The sequence below is a fragment of the Acanthochromis polyacanthus genome, chromosome 17, assembly GCF_021347895.1.
Source record: "Acanthochromis polyacanthus isolate Apoly-LR-REF ecotype Palm Island chromosome 17, KAUST_Apoly_ChrSc, whole genome shotgun sequence".
NCBI classification, from domain to species: Eukaryota; Metazoa; Chordata; class Actinopteri; family Pomacentridae; genus Acanthochromis; species Acanthochromis polyacanthus.
Genome location: NC_067129.1, coordinates 19070635 through 19080716, shown reverse-complemented (window position 1 = coordinate 19080716; position 10082 = coordinate 19070635). Strand labels below are relative to the sequence as shown.

At 38.6% G+C, this 10082-nt stretch overlaps 1 protein-coding gene across 1 annotated transcript in view; it reads right to left on the bottom strand.

Moving 5' to 3' along the window:
• Positions 1-7270: 7270 nt before the first annotated feature.
• LOC110967111 (roundabout homolog 2-like) overlaps positions 7271-10082 on the bottom strand; it is an 85263-nt gene continuing 82451 nt past the window's right edge. The window contains 3 exon segments of the mRNA XM_022216623.2: positions 7271-8776; positions 9513-9767; positions 9889-10050. Coding sequence (XP_022072315.2) covers positions 8775-8776; positions 9513-9767; positions 9889-10050 — 419 coding nt within the window. The 3' untranslated portion in view covers positions 7271-8774.

Genomic DNA, 10082 nt, shown 5'->3' with positions numbered 1-10082 from the left:
GTGGGGCTAAAAATCTCAAAGTTTAAATTTAAACATCTGGATGGAGGCTGATAAAAGTTGACCTTCATTTCTCTGGAGCCGACTCCATGGATTTTAGGGATGCTGGTTGAAGACCTGCTCTTCTAGTCGTCTTCCTTCTAGTTGCTGTAAAAAGTCACTCCATCCTCGCTGACTTGAACACCTCTTAATGACAACTTGTTCTGCCTCCGACCTCGTGGAAACTCCAGAAACTCAATAAACCCGTCGAGACTCGGATTTTCGAAAAACTCGTCGGGCAGGGGAAGGTGTGGTGGGCGGTGGGGGAGTGAAGGGGGGCAGTGGGGGGAGGTGGGGGAGTAGAGGGTTGAGGCCGCCACCCACTTCCCCGCCTATCCTCTGCCCTGACTCCACCTTGACTCCACCCTTACTCCGCCCATGTGGTCACTTTATTAGGAACAGAAACTACGATGTCAAAGGGACGACGAGTTTATTTCTTTTTGTCTGATCTGTAGCTCAGTGAGTTAAGGGTTTGTCTATGGAGCTGCAGGTTGCCAGTTCAAGACCAGGCCCTTCTTAAATTTTCTGAAAAGCTTAGACAGACAAAGAAAGAAAAATGCCAGTGGTGGGACTCAATCCTACTACCTTCCACTTCATAGTCTCTCTTCTTATCCCCCTGAGCTACTTGCTCAGATACTAATTCCTCTTTTTTTTGCGCATTTATCATCGATTTTTGGCCATTTTCGAGTTTTTTTTTTTTTTTTTTAAACACGTCTCAACTCGACCGTTTTTCTCAGGAGGTTGGACTTCAGCCTTTGTGCTTGAGGGTTGAACCTTCAGTTCCAAGACTTTCCAAAGCCTCGACACCTCCCGAGTCCTCAGGACCTGGAGCTTTTACACAGTCTGAGGGCTGAAATTTTCTAAGTCCCACAGTAGTTCTCTGTTAGATTTAACTTTCAGACAGTCCAAGGACTGAAATCTTCTAAGTTCCTGAGTAGTTCACTGTTAGTTTGAACCTTTCGACAGTCTAAGGACTGAAATTTTCTAATTTCCTGAGTAGTTCTGTATTGTTTGAACTTTCCGATTAACAGAAACCTTAAAACTTGTGACCATGAGTCTTGATTTCACGTTTAGAACATAGATCTGAGTTCTTCTCAGACCTTCACCTGTGGGTTCTTTAGAAATCCTGAACAAACTTTGATTCTCTTCACTGAACAGTAAAGTTTGTGGAGATCAGAAGGTAACATTAGTTTGATCGATGCCTTCAACTACTAGTAGACTTTATCTGGAAAGCAGTTTTCTGAAATGAGTTCTTAGTAAATCTGCCCCAATCAAACCAAGAACATAGAAAGAGGAAATGTTTGAAGAAACAATTTGATGTTTTCATTTCAGACTAGAAAACGCTTTAAGACCTTTATCTGTTTTTGCTCTTTTTGATCGTTTTATTGGCTCTTCTGTTTAATTTGATCTTCTAAAGTCTAACTAGTTGTCTTTTCAAATGTTTTGTCTTTAGTTTGATTCTCCTTAAATGTTTAGTTTTGCTCTTTTCTCACCTTTTATTCTTTTCTAATGTCTGATTTGATTTTGAAATGTTTTGTCTTTTTAATGTTTAATTGTTGTTTTTTTCAATGTTTTATCTGCTTGTTTGAAAAATGTCCTTTTCTTTCCCAATGTTTAATTTTTAGATTAAATCTTTAAGGTTTTTCTTTTTAATTTACCACCTTTTAATGTTTAATTTTCTTTTGAAATGCTTCATTGTATTTTCTGTTTAATTCTAAAGTTTTATTGTCTTTAAGATTTAATTTTCTAATTAAACATTTAATTTTTTAATTAAATGTTTTGTCTTTTTAAAGGTTTAATAATATAATTAAACATTTCATGTTTTTTAAATATTTATTATTGTTCTTGTTTAAATGTATTTTTAAATGTTTATCAAAAATATTCAGTCTTTAATGTTTAATATTTTGGTTGAAAAAAATGTTTAATTTCATAATTACATGGTTCATATCTTCTGTTTAGTTAGCTATTTAAATATTTTGTCGCTTTATTATAAGTGAATTATATTTAATGTTTAATTTTCTTTTTAAAAGTTGTATTGTATTAAATGTTTTTTGCTTTGATTTAATTGCTATTTTTAATGTATTTTATTTCTTTAATCTTTTTTCTGTCAAAATTTTAACCCCGACCTTAAAATGAAGCAAACCCTTAAATCACAATAAAAATACTCCTGTTGTCACAATCATGAGTTAGTCAATTATTCAGTTTATCAATTCAACTTTATTTGTTTAGAACCTTTCACACAGATGACAAAACTACACAAGCAAAGAGAAAAAAAACTATGCTACAACTATGACTAAAACTCAAAAACATATTTAAAAAAAGATTTATCATGGTAATAAAATGTGTTGTGCCCAGGGGATGGAGGGAGTTCATTGACGTTTTCTTGGGCTCACACTGCAAGTCATTTAAAATAGAAACTTGATATTCAGTCTAAGGAAACTGCAGAGCGACAGAAGAACCAACAATATCTCCTGTTTTCTCCTCTAAGGAGTTGACTCTGCTGGTGCTTTCAGACCAAAGAACTACAGACTCTTTACAACCTGCTCAAACTCTTGGTACAGGACCTCACCACAGGTCAAGAAGGTTTCCTTCTCATTTGTACTCTGAAGCTCAGCTTCTCCTGCTCAAACTGCTGACAAATGTTTCTGCTGCTCTAAAGTCTGGTCTCCAGAACTTCCTAAAAACTCTCAAAGTCTCTTCTGCTGCAGGTTGCTTTGTAGAACTGTTACAGAAAACCTCACTAAATCACATGGAGGGGCCTCAAGATAGTTGTCCAAATGAAACCGTACAAAAACCAAACTAGCACAATCCAAACGCTAAAGTCTCCTGCAGCCTACCAGTGAACCTCTTTAAACAGAGAACCAGGACAGGAACTCTTACCTTCTGGACAACCAACGATGGTTCACAAACAAGAATACAGAATGTGTCTGACCAAAAACCTCTAAAGACTCACTACAGCCAAGATAAAGACAACTCAGCTGCACCAAATCCACTAATCACTGCATATGTTAGCACCATGTGCTAACTGTGGCTAAAGAACCACATTTACCAAGACAACTATCCAGTACAAAGTCCTAACACACCAGGAAACACATTAAAGACGATTTTACTGCTGGAAGCTGCAAGACAACACCTAAAGAACAAACTAAAGCAATGGAGCCAAACCCAGTTCAGTGAAGAGAAGCAGAGGAAATGTTTGACTGCAGACATAAAGCAAGAAGACACTGAGCTGCTCAGGTGTTCCTGATAACACCAAGCAGCCACCTGGACAGCCAATGGGAACACAGCTTATTGGAAGTCTAGAGGGCTGGCTTAGTGAAGTAAATTTAGTTTAAAGTTGAAGCAGAAAGTTGAAAACCACCTTCTGATACCTGAAATCTCTTGAGTTTTCACACAAAGAACACCTGAACATGTCAAACTGGTTTCATAGTAGAACCTTCACTGTAAAAACATCATAGTATGGTGTGTTGCTCAAAAAAACATTACGACCGACTGTCTATGGTCGCCGAGGAGCAACACAGAAACAGGACAACCGCTGGTTTCCGGGGGGTTAGGCGGCTACTTATTTGAAAGAGTAAGTTTACAACAACACAACACGTGAGCAGAAAAATCACAAAGTCTGTCTTTAATTCAGCTGAAAATATTATTTTTTTCTTTTTTATTGACCAAACTTTTCAGGAAGTAGATGAAGAATAATTACAGCTCTCATGTAAAAGTTCAGCTTATTTTGGATCCTTGTGGAGAGTTTAATCTTAGAGTTTGTAAAGCTGCTGAGTTTTTAAGAGTCGCATGGATTGTTTTGATGTTTAATAACCAAATCCTGAAATAAAATTACAGTTGTGGATTTCTGTCATTTAGTCTGGACTAAACAAATAACAGCAGCATAAATCTCATACATCATTATGAGGAGTCTGGATTGAGGTTTCTCACTTGATAATGATCAAAACATGGAATTTAGGTTGGTTTAAAGGAATATTCCACCTTAAATCTTTGAATGTTGACCTAAAAGGTTGGTTTCAGGAAATAGTCCACCTACAAGGTCCTTACACATCTACCTTAAAGGAACATTCCACCAAAAATCCCTGGATGTTAACCTAAAATGTTGGTTTAACCGAGAAGTCCATCCAAAATCCTCAAAGAGACCTGAGGGGCTGGTTAAAAGGAATATTCCACCTAAAACCTCAACTAGGGCAGTATGTGTAGCAGCAACAACCAAAAGAGGTCCTCTCTCGGTAGAAGAACACGCTTTCTGCTCTTACCTTACTCACTAAACTCAAGTGCCATGGAGGACTGGAGTAGTTGACATTTCCTGCTGCAACCTTCTCTTTTTTCAGCTTTCTTCCACGTCCGAGCACTCCCGACCGGTTTTTGTCGACGTTTTTGACCCTTTTTCCGAGCTTTGACCAGTCCGAGAACATGAAGTACATCATCGGCATTGGCTTCGCAACCAATAGAGGGAAAACCACCCTCACCAACTGCCTGATCAAGAACCTGCCCAACTGCTGTGTGGTCCATCAGGATGACTTCTTCAAGCCCCAAGATCAGATTGAAGTTGGTGAAGATGGCTTTAAGCAGTACGATGTCATCACTGCTCTGGACATGGACGCCATGATGAGTACGATCTTCGCGTGGCTGGAGAACCCGGTGAAGTTTGAGAAGTCTCATGGCGTTAATAAAACTCTGGACACAGAGAACCACAAGGAGGAGGAGGAGACTCACATCCTCATTGTGGAGGGCTTCCTGCTTCACACCTACAGGCCTTTGATGGATGTGCTAAACCAACGTTACTTTATTTCCATCCCATATGAAGAATGCAAAAGAATGCAAAAGTCCACGGTGCCAGACCCCCCCGGCCTGTTCGATGGCCACGTCTGGCCCATGTACCTGCAACACAAGAACATCTGCTCACTGTGGAATATTACTGAGAGCAGCTTTTTGTGATTTCTATGCAGAACACTATGATGTTTGCTGAGCTGTGCACTATTAAATGACTTAAGAATATGGAATATTGCTACTGTTTATGATTGTTCTCAGGTTTACTGTTAAATGTACAGAGTGCTACTTACTGTATTTTAAAGTTTACATTTCTGCACAGAACATTTCAGATTATTTTACCACAGATCAGGGGTACAGACTGTTGTTGTTCACTGTGTATTGGGTAGTACTCATTTTGATTTAGACTGATTAGCATCCAGAACCCTATGATGTTTCTGGTTTACAGCTGAGAACTAGTTGCTAAAAGTACAGAATATTCTTTCTTATTTTAGGTGTGATAATTGTCAGTAAACATTCTAAGAAGAGGAAATTGACAGGGTTGTATATAGTGCTGTTCTTGCACAATATTTGTCACTTAATTGCCCTCAGGATTCTGTCGTTGAGCTTACCGGTTTTGAATGTTAACAGTCCAAAATGAAAAGGTCATGTACAGCTTTCCTATTGGGTTAAAGAGCCAGAAAAAACAAAGAAAAAAACATGAAAAATACTTTGTAAAAGCGAGAGGTTGGTAGCAGCTTTCATTTTTTTCTTACAACTTTTTGGTCCACCCCCCCAAAAAAATATCTGTTGTACCCCACTGTGCCCCCCCACTAAAATTAATCTGTATCTGCCCCTGCATAAAGCCTGAAAAAGTAAACACATAAAATAGACACAAACAAATCCAAACCTCCAAACCATCAGTAGTTCTCTTAAACGTATAAACACCTTTAATTTTAACCCAAATATTCACTAAAATATTGCCCTTCTAGTTAAAAAGCAAACACAGCTTGTATAATGTGTTCACTCCTGGCCCTTCACATCGTTATTACACCATCCAACTAATGCCCGCAATCAAAAATTTATGCTTGTAATGCTCAGTATGAATAATTTACTTGTAAAAAAAATTCAAGCTGCTTTTGTTGCTTTATTGTCATTATTACTACAAGTGCTTTTCATGGAAAAAACGGACCTCCATTACAAGTGTTTTTGTCAGTTGTTTGTTGCAATGTCTGAAGAAGTGAAGCAGTTTGAGGCCAAATTGGTCCCCCGAGGGCTGAAAAAGTACCTCAGCAATAAATGTGTTACAGTAAACTGATTTTTCATTCAACCAAAGCCACAACAACCTACAAAGTCAGCACACCATTCCAAGAGCAGTATATTAAGCTAAATCCTACTAAGACAGGACTGCAGCTATATGAATGCAGGCAGGGCTCTGTAATTGGGCTCTGTGGGCTGGACTATGTGTTTCTGTTCTTCCATTAAACTCTTATGTAGTACAAGCTGGGGAAATTAGTTGGGGTGGAAGGGCTGGGGTTTGTAATGGGTGTTAGGCAAATTGACTCAAAGTGATATAGAATTGATTACACTGTACTAAATCTTCTGTCCTCATGGCACTTCTGGAAGTAGATGGGATATAAAGTTGTAACAGTGGATTGCACATTGTGTCCCCCGTCTGCACAGTGTCTGCACACTGTCCTAATCCCTGTCCATTCATTTCCAGATACCAATATTGACAGGCTGTCCCACTCTGTCTGTAACACATATTGCATCGTCGCCCGCAGCTATCCTCGACAGTGCTGATCCGTACGAGCAATAACAATGTTATCTTCAGGTAACATGGAGCTGTCATGTGGCCCAGAGATAAACGAGGTGGAATAAATCTGAAACTCTGCAAAATGTCGGCCAAAGTTTAAACAACAATTAGGGCAGTTTTTTTTTTTTGAGACATCCCCATATATTTAAACAGCGAGTCAGTCGATTCCTGGCGCAGATGCACTATTCCTGCGTGTCTGCTTAGGTGTGCAATATCACATATAAAGCATGGCCTCTGCAATATGACTGTGTGGAGACTTCTATAAAATGCAACTAAAGTAGGGGCATTAGTCAAAATAATAGAGGATTAAATCTATAGTCAGGCCAACCCAGCAGAATAGTTCTTCATTTTTTTGCACTGGTGTGAGCCAAATGTTTAAATTGATGCTCATGTTTTCTTCAAAACATACTTCTGGTGGCACAAACTTCTAACACTGAGATTTCAAGATTTCGCCAAAGGTGACAATGTGTCGATTATCTAAGTATGCAACAAAAAATATACATGATATTACATTATTCCTTTTAGCTGTGAGTACAGAGTATATTTCATATCTAGAATCATTTGCAATTGGCTGTAAATGGAGGTAAGGTTCTGTCAAATTCCACCTTTTTTGGGGGTAAATACAAACAGTGTTTCAGGCTTCAGGCACTGTAAAAGGAGATCTGGTTCATTTTCACATACACATTTTATTTTGCATCAAAGGATTGAAAAAATGGCCCTACTGTATGTGGCTGTGTATTCCTGAGGGCAAACCAATCTGGCATGTAAAGATTCTTCAAAGGGAGAGCCAGAACCAGAACAACGATCAGAACATAACCATTCAAACAAGTGTAAAGACATCGCATTCTGAATCTCATTGGCAGAAAATGCTAATTGGCTGCTTCTTTAAAACTCTGCAAAAGCATCTTTAAATTTTGGCAGTCATTTAAGTCTATACACCTTTGTAACATGATAGTGTAAATCCATAACCATGATTCAGCAGTGTGGTACAGAGCACAAAGACAAATCAGTATAATTTCTTTGATGTTTAACATCACATAAAGTTGTCAATACATCTCGCATCCTATTTGTCTGCAGGTACCATTAGAACATTTAAATGCATCTCTCTCTGCTGCACCAAGGTAATGCATGTGACTGAAGTCCCTTTCATCTTCCGACTTCCTTTTACTGTCTTGAATATTGCACTATCATCATGTCACTGGATGTAACTGGAAAGGAAACAAATATATATTATTTATTAACATATTCTTTTTTGGGAATGGCAGAGAAGTACCTATTTCCTATTTCTTTGCTTTGGATATCACAACTGATGCGTTGCTTTGTTACCATAAAAAATGTTCTGGTAACCATCTGCTGAGAACCATTGTTAGTATAATGCATAATAGGATTCCCAGCAAAAAGTATGAAACAGAGTTAGTGATTTTGGCATATTAGTTCCAAGTATTTACCTGTGTTTTTTTTCGCCTTGTAACTCTCAATATATGAGTATTTCTCAAAACAATTACAGCACAGCCAAGTATATATCTTCTGTTTATGTTCTGTTTAACATAGACGTCCCTCTTTGCCATTATGATTCTCCTCCTCAGCTCAGCTGACAATGAGTTTGTGCTTATTTTCACCAAAAACGCTCTGTGCAAAGTACAACAATACAGTAGCTTCATCGAAATAAGCTAACAGTTTGAGCATTAATGAAAAATGATTCACAGTAATAAATCACAAAAAGAGACAACATTGGGTTTGGCTTGCATAGCAAAGCAAAAGAAAAGAGGAAAAAAAAACATTAAAAAATATATTTACAAATTATGCAAGTCCTTTTTCAATTTAATTAGTCATTTTTGTTTGTGTGTTTTCGTCTTCATCTCCACTGTGTGAACGGTTGTACACCATGTGACAGAAAATAGAAGCGGACATATAACATACTGTTTACTCTTTTGAAGAGGGGGATGAAAATAACACTGTGAGAGTGGTGTCTGTGTCTGTACATGACATTTACAGCTCTGCATTTCATCTCGCACAATTTTGTTTCTTGGTTTTCATTCTGTCTCCTCTCTGTCTTCCCAACATCATTCTGTGTCACTCGCAGAGAAAAAAAACAAATCTCATAGCGCTTATAAACAAGGTGTCCTGGGACAGGCAGGCAGCAAGTGCAGGGGATGACGCTTCACATAGACTCTGAAAGACAAGCAGGAAGACACGGGAAAAAAAAAAAAACAGTGTTAAAGCAGGATGCTGAACACTTCACTTTCAATATCTGCATTTTTATTTTGACCCTCTCGGGATGTATCGAGATTTTATTTAATATTCTATACATCAAAGCTGTGAAAAGTAGATGCAGATATTGTAATTATTTCCAGATTTTAGTATGGAATAAAGTCTGTGTCATTATAACTGAAGAAAATCTACCAAGATTCAAGCATAAAACTAATAAATTTAACCTAAATTGAATGAGTTCAAAAGCAGAACTTGCAATGAAATTACACAAGTCCTACATTTAATTACAATAATCACACATTTCCTGAGGTTTTTTTCTTCTGGCCTCACCGTGTTGTCGTTTTTTTTTTTAAAGTTTTGCTGCTTTAAATGGTACAATTTAATTTATTTCCCCCCTATCAGCTTCTTCTATTTCTCAGAACTGTTCATTACAATACAAGGCTTCTGAATTAATTTAAATAATGTGGCTATTAATATACCGTCATCTGTGTTTGCTCAGAGCTCAAAGGCAAGGATTTGGAAAAATCTATGTACATATCAGGTTTATTCAGAGAGTAAATTAAATGGTAAATAAATTATTTAGTAAAAACTGCCATGTTTTTGCTCTCCATAAAACCTGTTTGCTTTATTAGAAACATCCATATGTATATTCATATGCCTAGCGCACTGATACTTCCCCATGAGGAATAATTCTTACAGTGTTCCCTTTTCTCTGTGCCGTTTGTGGAAGGATGTCCGTTGTGGGAGGGGTCTGTGCCAGGTCTCTTGTGGGAGCCCCTGCTCAGGGTGGCCCTGCCGGATGATGCTGTACCACTCCAGGAAGCCATATGCTGCCGCTCCAGCGTCGACACGGTCACCATGCACTCCTCAGAGGGGTCCGAGGCCGCAGATGCCCACGAGCTGTGCATGTGGGGGCCCATGCCATGCAGGGACTTCATGGCTGGTGCGTGGACTGCTGAGTGGATGGTGGATGATGAGGGTATTTGGCAAAGGGTGCAAATGAGACATAATGACACACGGAATTTACTATTACAGGCTGATTCTTTGATAAATAATGTCAAGCCTGAACTCACCGTCTGTGTTGGTGTCTCTTCGTCTGGGAAGAGTTCCAACCTTGTTTGTCTGCGGTTTGTGGCCAGTGAGTGGTGCCCTCTTGTGTCCAAGGCTATGTGAGCCCTGTGCACCATGGTCCGCTGCACTGTAGGCGTCTGAGTGACACTGCTGGGAGGCTTTACCTATGAGGTGAAGCAGAGAGACCGTATTTAAA